At 41.4% G+C, this 18,066-nt stretch overlaps 1 protein-coding gene across 2 annotated transcripts in view; it reads right to left on the reverse strand.

Annotated features, from left to right (window-relative positions):
* The window catches only part of Mps1 (Monopolar spindle 1), a 143,880-nt gene that overhangs the window by 103,918 nt on the left and 21,896 nt on the right, over positions 1-18,066 (reverse strand). For both annotated transcript variants that reach the window (XM_069326255.1, XM_045733494.2), the window contains exon 3: positions 9,971-10,067. In XM_069326255.1, coding sequence (XP_069182356.1) covers positions 9,971-10,067 — 97 coding nt within the window. The remainder of the gene's footprint in view (positions 1-9,970; positions 10,068-18,066) is intronic.

An 18,066-nucleotide genomic window follows, 5' to 3' on the forward strand; every position in this document is an offset into this window, starting at 1 on the left:
AGTTTGTTGATTGTGAAGGGTTACAGATTTCCCTTTGATTTTTCTCATGTAATCTGGTTTTGTTATACCAGATGAGTGGACCCCTACAGCTGTTGTTGAAGGATTTGATGTCACCAGGAGGAAGTAACTTACCGAGTGTGATTCATAGTAAGTTCTATCCAAGTTCCAAAGTGGTTCTGCAACTTTCATGCGAGGCAAAGATGACGATGGACTCTCTGTCATACAGTTCAAGGTCAGGAGATGTGAGCTTGTTCTTGTGGTTGTGACTTTGATAGCTTGTTTAGAATTTTCACGTCTTATCACTCTGATGGTTCTTGCAGAGTTGTGAAGAGGCCATTTTGTCCTACACTGGTTGTCACCCGAGTCAGTTAAGACAGGTGGGCCTTGCAGTTCTTCTTGTTCTTGTCTGTTTCAACAAACATAAGAGGTCTATTTCTAGGTTGTGTCGTGTTGTTGGCAATTCCCAAGAGTGAAGAAGTTTAAGATGTGTCGGAGTGGTTTAACCATGTTATTTCTACTTTTAGTTCAAATTGGCCCAGGCTGTTTTGTTCACAGAAGATCCAGAGTGATGGGGACCAACCATTCCTGAAAGAGTTGTTCCAGATCTGGAAAGTGTCTGCCCAGATCACCCTCATTAACCAGGATGACCTTTCCCCTCGTCCACCACTTATCTATTCAACTTTATCTCTGTGGGTTAACTCTAGAAAAAAAAGAAGTAATAACCAGTGGAAAGTGTACATCTTCATGCAGCATAGGATGTTCCAGCTCTGGAAGCATTTATGGTACCTAAACCTAGCTCTGAGTGTTAGAGTTCACTGCACCCCAGTCCAGGTGAACCGAGTCTACCTGATGAAGTGCTCAAGGATGAAAGCATTTGTTGGATCTGTACTATCTGTGTATATCATGTATGTTATGATGGGACTAAGTTCTTTACCTTGTTGGGTTGGTGTATTGTATTATGTCTACTGTTGATAAACACAAGGTTAAGAGTGAAACCAGCTAGGTGGAAAACATTTATGTTACTGTTTTCCATTCTTTCAATTACAGCACAACCTCGATTCAACGTACCCCGATTCAACGAATCTCCGGCTAGTTCGCACACTTTTCAGGCCGGATTTACTCACCCGGTTCGACGAACAATGGTTCGCCGAAGCGGGGGATGTTTGGATTTGCTTACGATGTCCAGACAGAATTCACAGACTTGTGGAAAACTTTCCCATTCTATCACAGATTACAATTAATAATTCCCTCATATGACAGGTTTGATCACACAAGTGGACTGCACAAGTGGTCCACAAGCTTATAATGTTGGGACAGAGTTCACAGAGTGGTGGAAAACTGTCTCATTCTATCACAGTTTACAATTAATAATTTCTTCATAAGACAAGTTGCATTACACAATTAAGTGGACCACACAACAAGTGAACCACATGAACCAAACACCAGCCAGAATGGTCCACACAACAAGTCAACCACATGAACCAGATACCAGCCAGAGTGGTCCACACAAATGAACGATCGAGTTTCCATAATTTTCGTTCACTGATTTGTGGCAGACGTATCTTTGTAAATTAATTTAAAGGCTGAAGCGTGATTAGCTAGCTATATGTCGTAAAATCTCCTTATAGACATTTTCTGTGATAAAACAAGGTGAGTGAGGGTGGACAGATAAGGGAATACTGTTCTGTAAACCTCACTTGGTTTTCCTTCGTCTGTGTCGTTATAGTTCAGTGACCCATGACTTTGAAAATTTCAGACTAATAAATCATTTCTAAAACCAATGCTTTAATAGCTTTTTATTATCCTAATTAAACTAAACTAAATAAAACCAAAAATATACTGTAATATGATAGACATCTGCTATTTGAGAAATTATTTGTTATTGGAACAACTCCAGCGTGAGCGAGTGGACGGGTCTAATCCCTGCACATACAGCACCATGCGTTTCTTGTTTCAATTCGTCGCCACAGTTCAGTGACTACGGCTTCAAAATAATAAAATTAATAAATCAATTCTAAAATAAGTTTTTTATATCTCTTATTATCCTAATAATGTTACTAATTTAAATATATAACCTAAAAATATATAATATGATGTAAATCAATTATTTGAGATAAATTTATGTTACTGGATCTGGCTTAAACACCAGCCTACTGGAGGGTGTATAGACCTAGTCTGCATTCATACAGTAGGCACCCAGTGCCGTTAGCTTTGTCTGCGTGCGAGTGACGTGTTTGTCCGCCGGTGAAAGAATAATCGTGGAATTTACCATTTTTTTTACTACAGCTTTATTAATATACAACAAGATGTCTCAAGGGCTTGCTAATCGTGCTGTATCTGCAAAGAGGAAGAGAAGTTTTCTATCCATTGAGCAGAAATTAGACATGATAGAGAAACATGAATGTGGCTACTCTGTTACTAGGCTGGCAGCAGAATTTAATGTCGGGAAAAGTACGGTGTGTGATATCAAGAGACAGCAAGATGATATTAGGAAGTTTCTTGCTTCGAGTGATAGTGGTGCATTAAATAAAAGGAAAACAATAAAAGGTTCTGCAAATACGAATTTGGACGAAGCTGTGTATAAATGGTTTAACCACGAGCGTTCTGTGGGGATGCCACTTGGTGGCGACCCCATTAAGACAGCAGCCGATAAATTAGCACAAAAGATGAACATTCCAGATTTTCGAGCAAGTGAAGGATGGTTGCAAAGATTTAAGAATAGACATAATATTAAGAACAGGAAAGTTTGTGGAGAATCATTAAATGCAGATACGGATTCAGTCTAGCCATTTAAACGTAAATTAAATGATTACATAATAACAAATGATCTAAGGCGTTTTCAGGTATACAATGCCGATAACACAGGCTTTAATTGGAAATGCTTGCAGAACAACACTTTGGCATCTAGGCTAGATGAGAGTGTTCCTGGCCGTAAGGTAAACAAAGAAAAAGTTTCTGCCATGCTGTGTGCAAATGCAGACGGAAGTCACAGAACAAAGTCCGCCATTATGGGGAAGTCAAAAAACCCACGTGCTTTGAAAAATTTAATGAACAAGCTACCTGTGGTCTACTACAGCTCTAAAACAGCTTGGTTTACTGGAGATATTTTTGTAGACTGGTTCAAAAGTCATTTTTGCAAAGTAAGATAGATTTTCAGATAATGAAGTGTGGAGTGAGACGGAATGATGTCAAGGCATTACTCTTGGTTGACAATGCCCCACCTCATGTAGGGCTCGACAAATTAACGTCACATGATGGACGCATCAAATGTATGGCTTTGCCTCCCAATACCACCTCTCTGATCCAGCCAATGGATATGGGTGTTATATATGCGATGAAAAGGCTCTACAAACGAGCAATGAATAAAGAAATCATGGTGGTGTTTGAGTCAGATGAAGACAAAAGACAAGGAACCGATTCGCGAGGTCAAGCAACACTGGAACGTTACAAAAAATACTCGATTAAGGAAGCCATTTACAACTGGGCTAAAGTTTGGGATGAAGTTAAAGAGTCAACATTAAGATATTGTTGGAAAAAACTCCTGTTGCTTGATCATGCTGATGAAGTGACTGAGGAAGAAATGGATTTTGAAGAATTTTCAAATGATATTTATCAAGAACTGCGTGCCGCTGGTGAGGTGGAGTTGACGCTGAACGATGTGGAGGAGTGGTTAGATATTGATGCAGTCGATCCACCCATTGGTCATTTAACAGATGATGAGATTATACAAAATGTTACTGGCACTGTTGACGACGACGGAGAGGAAGATGAGGATGAGAATGATAACAGTTTACAATCTGCTTCGTGTGCTGACGCATTGTTCTATGTTGAAAAAATCTTGATATTGTTTCACAAACTGACAATCCAGAGCTACCAGGCTTTTATCAACACCTAAGGATGATGAAAGATATTTGTCTCAAGGACATGACAAAAAGAAGGAAACAAACGAAAATGAGTCAATATTTTTTACGAACTAGCAGAAAATCAACCAGCACAGCCGTACCCAGCACCAGCACAGCCGTACCCAGCACCAGCACAGCCGTACCCAGCACCAGCACAGCCGTACCCAGCACCAGCACAGCCGTACCCAGCACCAGCACAGCCGTACCCAGCACCAGCACAGCCGTACCCAGCACCAGCACAGCCGTACCCAGCACCAGCACAGCCGTACCCAGCACCAGCACAGCCGTACCCAGCACCAGCACAGCCGTACCCAGCATCAGCACAAAAGCAGCTGAAGCCAACACAGCAGCAGCGAGCACCAGCAAAGCTGATGCAAACATCTAAAAACATCGTGTGTGAAGTGAACAATTAGAATAAGTTAAATTTACAACCTGTCCTCTTAAAAAGAACGCCGCTTTTGGCCGTTTACCCGTATGGCCGAATTTGGACGTACAGTTTCCACTCAATTTAACGGCCTCTTTTATACCGATCTGCCGGTATTAACGACCGGTTTGGGAGCCCAGTATCTGGAGCCTGCTATACCGATCTGCGGTCGATATTACCGACGGTCGGTATTGGGTTTGTTGTGGCATCAGCGACCCCTCACATGGCGACCAGGCCGCCACCGACCTGGATCGTCCAGAGTCATATATTACATCTTAATTTTCTTTTAAAATGATTCACTTTAATGAAGAAAATTGTAAATTATTATTAATAAAATATTTTGAAACGGTTTTTATTAAGCAAAAGTCTTTGTTTTCTTATTAAATACCTTTTATAGTATGTATAGGCACTAGGTATTTTTTTTCCCACGGACCTAGAATGTACTCCGCCGGGCCATGTGTTCCCATTGTTTACCGTGAACTCGCGCGGCTAGCTTCAATTGTGAAGGATATTACTGTACTGTAATTGTGATGATCTTTTTAATTTACAAAATGCCAAAAGTTACCCAAAGGAAGCGCCTGACGGTTGCACAGAAGCTGGAGTTAATTAAGAAACTTGATAAAGGATATTCTCATGCACGAGCAGCAGCAGAGTTTAACATCGGGAAAAGTACAGTAAGTGACATCAAGAAACAGAAGGATACTCTATTAAAATATGTGAGCACAACAGTGTGCTACTTCTGGTGCTGCATGTTCGAGAAAAACAGTAAAGTCTGGTCAGTCTCCACAATTGGATGCTGCAGTGTATAAGTGGTTTATTCAGCACCGCACAATTGGCATGGCAATAAGATTAGAAGAGCTTAAAGTTGCAGCAAGTAAACTTGCCATTCAATTAGGTATAAAAGATTTCAATGCAAGTGATGGGTGGGTTGGAAGATTTAAGGCTCGGCATAACATTTCAAACACCAAAAAAATTTCTGGTGAGGCGTCAAGTGCTGATCCCACTAATGTTGATTCATTCAAGGCTAAATTAAACGAGTACATTGTCAGTAATAATTTAAGCAAATATCAAGTATATAATGCTGACGAGACTGGGTTTATGTGGCGAGCTGTACCAAGTACATCCTTAACCAGTAGGATGCAGGAAAATATTCCTGGACGAAAGATAAGCAAGGAACGGCTCTCAGTCTTGCTCTGTGCTAATGCTGATGCCTCTCACAGGACAAAATGTGCCGTGGTAGGCAAGTCTAAAAATCCTCGAGCCTTAAAAAATATAATGCAGGCATTACCTGTAATATATTACAATTCTAAGAAATCATGGTTTAATCAAACAATATTTACGGACTGGTTTGAAAACCACTTTTGCAAAGAAGTCAGAGAATTCCAGATCAACAAATGTGGAATAAAGGCCAGTGAGGTTAAGGCATTGTTCCTGCTAGATAATGTCCCTGCTCATCCCATTAGCAAGTTAATTTCAAGGGATGGCAGAATAAAATGCATGGCACTTCCACCAAACGCAACATCCTTGATCCAGCCCATGGACCAAGGTGTTATCCTTGCTGCTAAACCTATGTACCAAACAGCAATGCTTGAAGATGTTTTAGTTGTTTTACCTAGCGAGGAAGATGAATTGACAGGAAAGGATACAAGGGCTCAAAGAACACTAGAAAATCTAAAAAAGTACACAATCAGGGAAGCAATATTCCACTGGGCTAGGCTTTGGAATAAAGTGAAAGAAACCACACTAACAAATTCATGGAAGAAACTGTTAACAGAGAGGCCTAGATGTGAAGCAGCAGTATCTGATAGTGAATTCGAAGGTTTTGAAAATGAAGCCAATGATTTTGAAGGGTTTGAAGAAACGATCCGAACAATGTTGCTCCAAGCTGGTCAGGGTGTACAAGTGAATGATATCAATGAATGGTTAGAAAATGATTACGATCCTGGTTATGAATTGTTAACTGAAGAACAGATTGCGCAAAGTGTTCTCGGAAATGACTCTGATGATGACTCGGACGATGTTGGTGAGGCTCTGCCTAGAGGTGTCGGATATCAGAAAAGATTGGAACAAGTTGAGGAACTCATTGAATATTCAATAAAAAGTAAACATGAGGTTATTGGAAATTTTTATGTACACCTTACAGCCTTAAAGCAATGTCTCAAAACGTTAGCCAGAGAAAATCAGATTCAGACAAAAATAGATAAATTCATGATTTCAACGGTTCGTGAAAAATCTTCGTCGACAAGCGATGCTGCACCCGTCGATGCTGAATTACCATCGACAAGTCGTGGAACATCCGCCAGCAATGAATGCTCTACAAGCCATGCTGCACCCGCCGATGCTGAATTCCCATCGACAAGTCGTGGAGCATCCGCCAGCAATGAATACTCTACAAGCCTTGCTGCACCCGCCGATGCTGAATTCCCATCGACAAGTCGTGGAACATCCGCCAGCAACGAATGCTCTACAAGCCATGTTGCACCCGCCGATGCTGAATTCCCACCAAGTCGTGACAAGTCATCCACTAACGATATAAAATATGATTGAAAGGCATATAAATTAGTGTAAAAAGTGTTGATAGAGTACAGTATTGTAAGTGTTAATGATTAATTAAGCCTAGACAAAAAGATACTGTACAGTGTAAATATACAGTAGAAATAATTGTCAATAGTGAAGTAGAATTAGAACTCATGTGAATTAGTAGTAAGGCTAGCTGTTGTGTGAAGTGAGTGCCTGAAAATAAGTGTACAGGCATACCTCAGAATAAGAGTTTAATCCGTTCCTGGAGACGCCTCGCCTTCCGAAAACTCGCATTCCGAAGTTAATTTCCTCATAAGAAATAAAGGGAAATGAATTAATCCGTTCCTGACTACCCCAAAAACCCCACATCAAACTAAATTTTTATACCTAATTTACCTAATTCATCTAAATAAACCTACAAAACTGTGTTCCAGTTATTACTTACCTTGCTGTCGAGTGCTGTAGGCGTATGGAAGATGGTGAGGAGGGGGGAGGAGGAGAGGAGTTACTGTTTGGAAGGGGAGTCCCCTTCCATAATCACATCACATAACCCCATGCCTTGTAACACTATGGATACCACTTCTCTTTCTAAATTTTTCAAACCAGCCCCTGCTTGCCTTAAACTCTTTCTTATCTGCATCACTCGTTGCAGGGGTATTCTTTAGAAGGTCTTCGTGCAACACCCTGGCTTTCTCACAAATAATGGCCTCCGAAACACTATCACCCCTCAACTCCTTGTCGTGTATCCAAATTAATAACAACTTTTCCACTTCTTCAAGTATTTGTGGTCTTTGTGCCGTTAATGTTCTTACTCCTTTTGCCACTTTAGCACCCATAATCTTATTTTTCTTCTTAAGTATAGTGCATATTGTTGATGTGGCTTTGTTGTACTGCCTACAAAGTTCAACAACACGTGTACCGTTCTCATGCTTCCGAATGATCTCTTGTTTCTCCTCTATTGTCATCCTCACATGAGCTTTCTGGCCTTTATCCTTACCACTGGCTTTCTTGGGACCCATGGTGAGATATATAATAACAAATTGTATAGACAAATCACCAAAAATCCAACAAAACACTGAAAATCCGCGAGAAGAATTGATGTGGGGGTAGTCACTGAGCGCGAGACAATAATAAACTGAGGGGCGGAGGGGCGACGAACGCGCTAGGTCGGCTGTACGCGTATCAACAAACTCGCGTCCAAACTCGCCTCCCGAAGTAACCCTCGCCTTCTGAGACAAATTTTTGGAGTAAATACACCTCGCCTTCCGAAAACCTCGCATACAGGGACAATCGCATTCCGAGGTACCACTGTACATATAAAACAAGCGCTGCAGAGGATGACGTAATCATCACAGCTTCGTAATCTTCAGCTTCATTAAAAGTAAGTCAATTTACCAATTTTATTATAGTATTACAAGATATTAATTGTTTTTTTTCAACAAAAGCTACATATTAGTCTCTGCAAATGTATATTCTATCGTCAGCAGAGAAAAGGCGAGCTCAAAATATTTCGTCTTGGCTAGCTCTCAGTGACAAGGCTCGATCGCCATTGTTATGGCATGGCCGCCACAGCCTGTGTCGTAACATTAAAAATACATTACCTGCACTGTTCAGGGTAAATCAAAACACATCTCTAAAATTTTATTAAGACAATATTAACTCACTGATTGATACATGAAATATTTTTCAATACAAAGGAATGAAACATTTTTTCCCACCCATCTGGACTTGATCAGAGCGTGTTCACACATCATCCATGCAGCAGCCAGCAACTGGCTTAATCGTCGGCCGTGCACTAAATTGGAATGCAATTACACAATGAACTTTATTTAATTTTAGTTATACAGTATAAAATATATCCTACCTGAATGTTACTTGAAAAATTACCCGACCCGACTTAACTTCGGAAATAACGGAGCTCCGTAAATAACGACTAGGGCTCAGCCCCATATAGGCTGTTAAATTGAGCGGATACTGAATAATTTGAAAATGAAAAAAATTTAAAATAAATTTGGGATTTTTTTTTCAACAACAGTAAGTTAAGGGTCCTCTGATAGGTTAGATGGGCAGGAAATTCTCAAAGTTTCAAAACGTTATGAAAAACATTAATTTAAAGTGTCCTCTTATAACCTCTGCGCGTAGGCCGGACGACTCAAATAGAAAACGGAACAGAACGTCACTTGTGAGTCGATTTCATTTCAAATTACGTCCAAATTTAGCCATATTGTGCATACGAGCGAAAAGTGATGTTATTTTTAAGAGGACGGGTTGAAATTTAAGTGTGTACATAGTGTTAAAATTAAAGTTGCAGTAATTCTAGTGTACAATAGTTTTCATGAACTGTATTGTAGTACTCAACATACAGCAAAACTACTTTTAATAATACAGTGCTAACGGCTTAATGCACTGCAGTACGTATTTACTGTAGAGCATTCACAACTTCACAAAACTTCAAGATGGACATAACTCCAACAATAAGGTAAATACATGAATTAAAGTATTTTTTAGTAGAGTAGTAAAATATAGGTACAGTATGTAATATGATAATGCATTTTTATTGTGTACAAGAAAAAAAAAGACACTGACGCAAACGCCTCCTGAAGGTCACCTCTTGCAACGAATCCAACGCTCCAACGAACTGGGGTTGGGCCCATATAGTACGTTGAATCGAGGTTGTACTGTATTTTGGAGTACAATATTTGTTGTACCTTTTTCCCAAGTGAACCTTGATAAGTGTGGTAATTATAATATGAGCAAATGTGTTGATCACAGATTGAGTAAATACCTCATTCATGTAGGTGGAGAGAGTAAGGCCCTTGAGAGAGAAATGTATTGCAAATCCAAGGTGCACAGGTGTTGATACACTCAAGTGTGAAAACATTGATTCAGGAATTGATAAGGAAAATGTACTGTATATTGTATATTTGTCAGTGATTGGCGAGAGTTCTTATGTGAAGGGTGTCATATCAAATTTGGATTATTTCAGTATCCATTTATTTCATTCTGCTGGAGTTCATTAAATCATTACCACTGCAGAACAAAAATCAATGTAAAATTATTCTACTACAAATAGCAATGGTATGTGACCAAGTGATCCTATGGCTACAGTGGGAAGAATAAGTACCTGTGGTACACTGTGCTCTGGTGAATCTTCTTCCTTCAGATTCTTGGGTTTCTGGTTAGGACGAGGTGGCAAAGCCAACTTTACTTTGCAAAAATTCCTGAAAAAGAAAAAAACAGTGATGAATATAATGAAACACCATTTTCTGGGCGAGTCCCAGAGGCTCCCCGGAGCTATCCAGGCCGATACAGAATTACTAGCCAGTCCAAGTACATGGAGTTCTTGCCTACCGGGGACCACGAACCAGAACCTGGCCCACCTCAGAGAGGCATAGGAAGCAATGGCCTATAGCAATCAATCGTTGCAATCCCCGTGTGGTTGGAAGCATTCTATGTCTGCCATCGATTGGATCTGGCACCCAGAAAGGTAGGCGCCCCCAAAATATACCCCTATTCTGGTGAAAATATTGCTACTGAAAGTCGAACGAGTAGACAGAACTCCTCAAACAAAAATTAACAAACAAATATGACGTCCTCTCGTTGCCGTGCCGCTGTCTGCGCAACCCCCCCCCCCCCACCTCACCAGAAGGGGGAAGGGGGAGCCCCAGACCCTCATGCTGGCGATCCAACCGTCAGTTCTTAGGCTAGATTTAAAAAACATGCGAATAACACCGCCGACCAGAGGGAGGGAGGGAGGGATGCCGGGGAGCCTCCAGGACTCGCCCAGAAAAATGGCGTTTGCCTTCTTTTTGGTTTGCATCTGGCGCCTCACGTTTCCACACCCCTTACTCGAGTCATGGTGGCACACCTGCGTAATTTAGGTGTTCGGGTTCTGGCCTAACGCGATTATTGGTTGGTTTCGGCTCCCAGCCAGTTTGGTTGTCTGCTCGCCAGGGATTTGGTTCTTTCCCAGCTCGCCAGGTTCGGGTTCTTGGTGAACTGGCGGAAGTCCCATCTGGTTCCCTCTCAGGCTCGGTCTTAGCTGGATCTAGTGTGGGACGCTCGTACCGCTTCCTTGTCTCCTCCTCTGGCAGCTCTGCTTCTCCTGCATTTCCGCCTTCGTCTGTTCCCGAGGAGCTCCCGGGTCACGAGGCGGTTGCTCAAGGATTTGTACAGGAGCCTGAACATCGCCATGGTCTACCTGCCGGGTCGGATGTGGCTTCGTCGGCTGTTCTTGTTTCTTTGGGAGCCACTTCGTAGCATGTCTTTGCACCTTTTCCAGTTTGTTGATGTGCTTCTTAAGATATGGGCACCACACAACAACTGCATATTCTAGCTTTGGCCTAACAAAAGTCATGAACAATTTCTTTAGTATATCGCCATCCATGTATTTAAATGCAATTCTGAAGTTAGAAAGCATCGCATAGGCTCCTTGCACAATATTCTTTATGTGGTCCTCAGGTAATAGTTTTCTATCTAGAACCACCCCTAGATCTCTTTCTTTATCAGAATTCTTTAAAGATTTCTCACATAATATATAGGTTGTATGGGGTCTATGTTCTCCTATTCCACATTCCATAACATGACATTTATTAACATTAAATTCCATTTGCCAGGTGGTGCCCCATATACTTATTTTGTCCAGGTCTTCTTGAAGGGCATGACAATCATCTAAATTTCTTATCCTTCCTATTATCTTAGCATCATCAGCAAACATGTTCATATAATTCTGTATACCAACTGGTAGATCATTTATGTACACAATAAACATCACTGGTGCAAGAACTGAACCCTGTGGTACTCCACTTGTGACATTTCTCCATTCTGATACATTGCCTCTGATTACTGCCCTCATTTTTCTATCAGTCAGAAAATTTTTCATCCATGATAGAAGCTTACCTGTCACCCCTCCAATATTTTCCAGTTTCCAGAACAACCTCTTATGTGGAACTCTGTCGAAAGCCTTTTTTAGGTCCAGATAGATGCAGTCAACCCAACCATCTCTTTCCTGTAATATCTCTGTGGCTCGATCATAGAAACTGAGTAAATTCGATACACAGGATCTTCCAGATTGAAAACCATACTGTCTGTCTGATATTATATCATTTCTCTCCAGGTGTTCTACCCATTTAGTTTTGATTAGCTTTTCCAATACTTTCACTATTACACTTGTCAATGATACAGGTCTATAATTGAGGGGGTCTTCCCTGCTGCCACTTTTGTAGATTGGAACTATGTTAGCCTGTTTCCACACGTCTGCTACGATTCCTGTACACAGGGATGCCTGAAAGATCAGGTGAAGTGGAATGCTGAGCTCAGATGCACATTCTCTCAGAACCCATGGTGAAACGCCATCTGGGCCAGCTGCTTTGTTCTTCCCGAGCTCCTTTAGCATATTTTCCACTTCGTCTCTATACACCTCTATCCGCTCTATGTTGTTCTCTGGAATTCTTATTGTGTCTGGTTCTCTGAAGATTTCATTTTGTACAAACACACTTTGGAACTTTTCATTTAATGTTTCACACATTTCCTTTTCATTTTCCATGAATCTGTTTCCCATTTTCAACCTCTGGATATTACCCTTTACCTGCAATTTGTTGTTTATGAATTTGTAGAATAGGCCCGGTTCTGTTTTACATTTATCTGCTATCCCTTTTTCAAAATTTCTTTCTGCCTCTCTCCTTACTGCTGTATAGTTGTTTCTCGCATCTTTGTATCGCTGGTATGTTTGGGGGTTTGGCCTCTTCCTATACTGATTCCATTTTTGTGTCTTTTGGTCTCTTGCCCTCTCACAATTTCTGTCGAACCAATCCTGTTTTCTGGCCCTGCATCTCTGTTTTGGTATGAATGTTTGTGTGCCTTCCTCGTATAGTTTTAAAAATTTGGCATACATTTCATTTACTTCCCTGCCTAGCAACAATTCTGTCCAATTACACTCATTAAAAAAATTTCGAAGTTCCCCATAGTTGCCTCTCTTTAAATCGAGTTTATCAACTGTTTCAATGTCCCCATTTTCTTCTAGATGATATCTTAAAGCATATTTAATGTCTAACAGGACGTGATCACTCTTTCCCAAGGGAGGAAGGTACTGGATGTCAAAAATCTCTTCTTCTTTCCTGGTGAATACTAGATCCAGTACTGATGGTACATCTCCTTCCCTCATTCTTGTGGCTTGCTTTATGTGTTGATACAAGAATGTCTCCAGAATGAGGTTCACAAATCTGCATGTCCAAAAGTCGTCCGTTCTTGCTTCATAGGCCTCCCAGTCTATTGCTCTAAAGTTGAAGTCCCCCAATATCAACAGTCGTGATTTATCTTTATCTGCTTGTACAATAATATCTCTCATGACCATTATGAGGCCCTCTCGTTTGTCATCCAGTTCTTCCTTTGTCCACGTGTTGCTTGCTGGTGGGCTGTAGGTATTTACAAGTATCAGCTTATCATCCTGATTCCAGACCTGCAATGCCATTATGTCAATATCTCGAGGGTTTTCAAATATTAACTCTTTTTACCTTCAGGTGTTTTTTCACCAGTACAGCCACTCCTCCTCCCTTCCTAGTTTTCCTGTCACGTTTCCAAACTGAGTAGCCTCTTGGGAATATGACTTCATTTATTATATTTCCTTCAAGTTTCGTCTCTGATAATGCAACAATATCTGGGACCCTAAGCTGGATTATATCTTGCAACTCCAAAGTTTTTGACCTCACTCCATCTATGTTGGTATATACAATTTTCAGGAACATGTTCCCTTTTCCTTTGCTCTTTACTCCCCCTTCCACTACTGATCTTGTTGCTTTGTTTTTATGTACCATTTCACAAGCTTTCCAGTCCCTGTCACTTTGTAAAAAAAAGAATTTCTGTCTGTCTTCATTTCTATCCCCATTTAGACGTTTTGCCTCAATTAGGTTCATTTTCAGCTTTTCTCTGTCTTCCTTGGAGAGGTCTTGTCTTATTGAGCAAAATTTGCCAACCTCATCACTCTGCAGTTTCCTGGCATTTCTTAGCACTTCCATCATGTTTTTCACTCCATTAAACGTCACCCTTAAGGGGCGGTTCTTTTCTTTCTCATATTTTCCTATTCTTCTAAAATCACTGACATTTTCCTTTGAGCCTTCTCCTAAACCTACTATTTTCTCTATGATTTTCATCTCTTCTGCCGCTCGGTCCACCCTAGATGAAATTTCCTTCTCTAAACATCCAAAAATGATTATGGACTTAGTTCTATCTGCAGTGTTTTGTACCAGTTTACTGTTGGTAACCAGTTCTTTCCTAATTGCTTGCCTAATTTCTGCTTCTTGTTGGTCATTTCTGGTTTTGACTTCCGAACACACTTCTTTGATAGTCTCTTTCTCTTTTACAACTTCAGCATATGTCGCTTTTATTTCTTCTTTATACTTTTCTAGTTCTTTATTCACCTCTATGTGAGTTGTCAGTGAAGTTTCCAGTTGGAGATCCTTACCTAACTCTATGTTAGCCCTTAGGCTTGCTTGGAGTTGTTCACCATATGAGTCTATCTTCTTGTTTATTTCTTCAAAGTCACCACACTTCACTTTCCATGCCTCATTTTCTTTCACTAGTTCCTTGATTTGCTCCTCCTGATTTGTTACCTTGTCTGTTAATGCAGTAATAATCTTACCTTGTTGAAGCATACTCCCTTTTAGAGTGCAAAGCTCATTACAAAGAGCTCCATTGCCCTCTTCCAATTTAAGCACTTTTTCTTCATACTTCTTTTGCATATCCTCAATTATCTCTAACCTGCCAAGAACACCTCCTTTCCTTATATCTTGTGGTGAGAATCCTTTGAAACCATCATCTGTTGGTGTGTCTACATTCTCAGTGGGGGTGGGGGTGGTGGCGGCGGCCATCTTTGTTTTTGTTCTAGACCAAAACAAACTTTTCCACTCGGCTATTTTCACTCACTTTTACTTGTTTATTGTATTTTATTTGCTTTTACTCTTCCCTGAACCTTTATGTAACCTGGGACACCACTGTAGCCCTCAACCTGTGCCCAATACTTAGGTAATTCGATATTCCCAGGAGCTTGCTGCAGTGTGACTTCTGCCTCCTCCAGCTCATACACTCACCTGAATGCCCCTGAATACGAGTTTATCGGAACACGAGCAGGATTTGCTCGGAAAATATGCCTCAGAAGGCGAGGATTACCTCGGAACACTAGTTTGTTGATTCGCGTACAGGCCAACCTAGCGCCTGGTGGTACGGCGATCGTCGCCCCTCCGCCCTCAGTTTACCAGTGCCTCGCTCCCAGTGACTATCCCACGGCAATTCTTCACCCGGATTTTCAGTGTTTTGTTGGATTTTTGGCCATTTGACCATAAAAGTTGTCATTATATATCTCACCATGGGTCCCAAAAAGCCAGTGGTAAGGATCAAGGCAAGAAAGCCCATGTGAGGATGACAAGAGAGGAGAAACGAGATCATTCGGAAGCATGAAAATGGTACACGTGTTATTGAACTTTGTAGGCAGTACAACAAAGCCACGTCAACAATATGCACTATACTTAGCAAGAAAAAGGACATTATGAGTGCTAAAGTGGCAAAAGGCGTGAGAACAATCACGAAACAAAGACCACAAATACTTGAAGTTCAAAAGTTGTAATTAATTTGGATACACGACAAGGAGTTAAAGGGTGATAGTAAAGAGGCCATCATTTGTGAGAAAGCCAGGGTATTGCACAAAGACATTGTAAAGAAAACCCCTGGAACAAGTGATGCAGACACGAAAGAGTTTAGGGCAAGCAGGGGCTGGTTTGAAAAATTTTGAAAAAGAAGTGGTATCCATAGTGTTGTGAGGCATGGGGAGGCAGCCAGCTCAGACAAACCAGCTGCTGAACGATTTATTGAAGAATTTAAAGAGTTTGCAGAGGCTGAGGGATACCTACTGCAACAAGTGTTTAATTGTGACGAAACAGGACTGTTTTGGAAAAGAATGCCTAAGAGGACATACATTACCAACGAGGAAAAATCCTTGCCCGGACACAAGCCTATGAATGATAGGTTTACGCTCGTGCTGTGTTCAAATGCGAGTGGCGATTTGAAAATTAAACCCTTGCTAGTGTATCATCCTGAAAATCCAAGGGTTTTCAAACAGTATAAAGTGCAGAAAACCCAAATGTGTGTGATGTGGAAGGCTAATAAAAAGGCATGGGTGACTAGGATTTTTTTTTGGAGTGGGTGAATGAAGTGCTGTGCCCTGCCATAGAAAAATATCTGCAGGAGAAACATTTGCCACTCAAGGCCCTGCTTCTCCTCGACAATGCTCCTGCTCATCCTCCAGGATTGGAAGATGAATTGATGCACAGATACAGTAAATTTCTCACAATAAAGTTCCTTCCTCCGAACACCACAACTCTAATTCAGCCTATGGACCAGAAAATCATAGCGAATTTTAAGAACTGTATGAGAGGGCACTTTTCCGAAAATGTTTTGAAGTGACTGAAGCCACAAACCTCACTCTCAAAGAGTTCTGGAAAGACCATTTTAACACTTTCGCCCCCGTAACGACGCAGCATTGCGTTGTTTTTGTACTTGAAGCATTCCCGGTAATGACGCAGCATTGCGTCATTTTCAGCGGCAAATTGGCGGTGGCTTTGGGATGTTTTGTTTTGTTCGCCATAACTGTACATCTAAGCTTGTATGGTGAGTAAAGGCACAAAGACACAGCTACTCCCACAGTCAGCCGATGGCTGCCGCCCTCAAGGCCAGACGCACTAATATTTCTCCTCCAACAATACTGTTTGTGGTGTTATTATGCTATATACACACATTATATATATATATCTACCCGTTTTATTCACCATACTTGTACAAGTAAACTGGTAAGGTGCCCAAAGACCATCGTGGTCACTGGTAAACAACGTAAGTCGTGCAGACGACGCCACCTCCCTCACCAAAATGGCGGCTCCCAACCTACTCCTATTGCCATTTATACCCTCTATACACACGTTATATGTAAGTATCTACATTTGTGTTCACCATAGCGAACTACTAAGCTGGTATGGTGAGTGCAGTCAATAAAAGGTGGCCACACAGTCAGAAGACAACGCCACTACCCTCCCCTCCCACAGCATTACTCCTCCCTCCATGGAGCACAGTGCTAAATATCACCACAATCCTGCTATTATCAGAACCCTGGTCAGTTTTATCACAGTCAGGGGTCTTCTGTAATAATATCATCGCTACATAATAGCATGAACAAGTATATTATGGCATTTTTAGGCGATGCTGTGGTCACAAGCTGAACAGCAGTGCTAGATACCTGGTTGATACCTGGTTGATGGGGTTCTGGGAGTTCTTCTACTCCCCAAGCCCGGCCCGAGGCCAGGCTCGACTTGTGAGAGTTTGGTCCACCAGGCTGTTGCTTGGAGCGGCCCGCAGGCCCACATACCCACCACAGCCCGGTTGGTCCGGCACTCCTTGGAGGAATAAATCTAGTTTCCTCTTGAAAATGTCCACGGTTGTTCCGGCAATATTTCTTATGCTTGCTGGGAGGATGTTGAACAACCGCGGACCGTGCTGTGAGCTCATGCTGCGTGCGTCAGGCTTGGTAGCTCACTCAATACTGAGGCCCCTAACACCCAGGAATTTGGGCCACGATTTTTTTTTTTAAATGGCGTCTGTTTACAAGAGCCTTGATGAAGGTGTGGTGAACCCCATGTATCCGCGGGCCATTTAAATCTTGCGTAGTATTCCAAAGCATCATATGATGCGATGCGCAATTTACTGCAAGTCGGTCAAATCATCATATGATGGATGCGATGCGCAATTTAAGGGTTAATGGACCCATAGTGCAAAGGTGAGCATAACGTTTTTCAGTTTGTTGCAAAATCCTGGAAGATGGTATCTTTGAAGGCTCCTTTACGTGCAACATGGGGAATTGGATGACGGGTAAGGTGAGGCATGTTGTGCATCACTTTGGGTAGTTGGTCTACAAGTTCATTGTGGAGAATACCACAATGTGCTGGGACGCATTGGATAGAGGTGTCATAACCGTTCAATTGATGTTTGTGAAGAAGTTGAAGGCATGGGTAGACAATTTCCTTGCACGTTTTTGAAGAGTACGTAATTGCTTGAATTGTGCTCTTGGAGTCACTACAGATTGTATATATCCCAACTGGTAATGTGATGATTTGGAGAGCTTCATATAAGGCATATAATTCCGCTGTGAAAATAGATAGTTGGTTTGGTAACCGCCATCCCTGC

The sequence above is a fragment of the Procambarus clarkii genome, chromosome 18 (genome assembly GCF_040958095.1).
Source record: "Procambarus clarkii isolate CNS0578487 chromosome 18, FALCON_Pclarkii_2.0, whole genome shotgun sequence".
Classification (NCBI taxonomy): domain Eukaryota; kingdom Metazoa; phylum Arthropoda; class Malacostraca; order Decapoda; family Cambaridae; genus Procambarus; species Procambarus clarkii.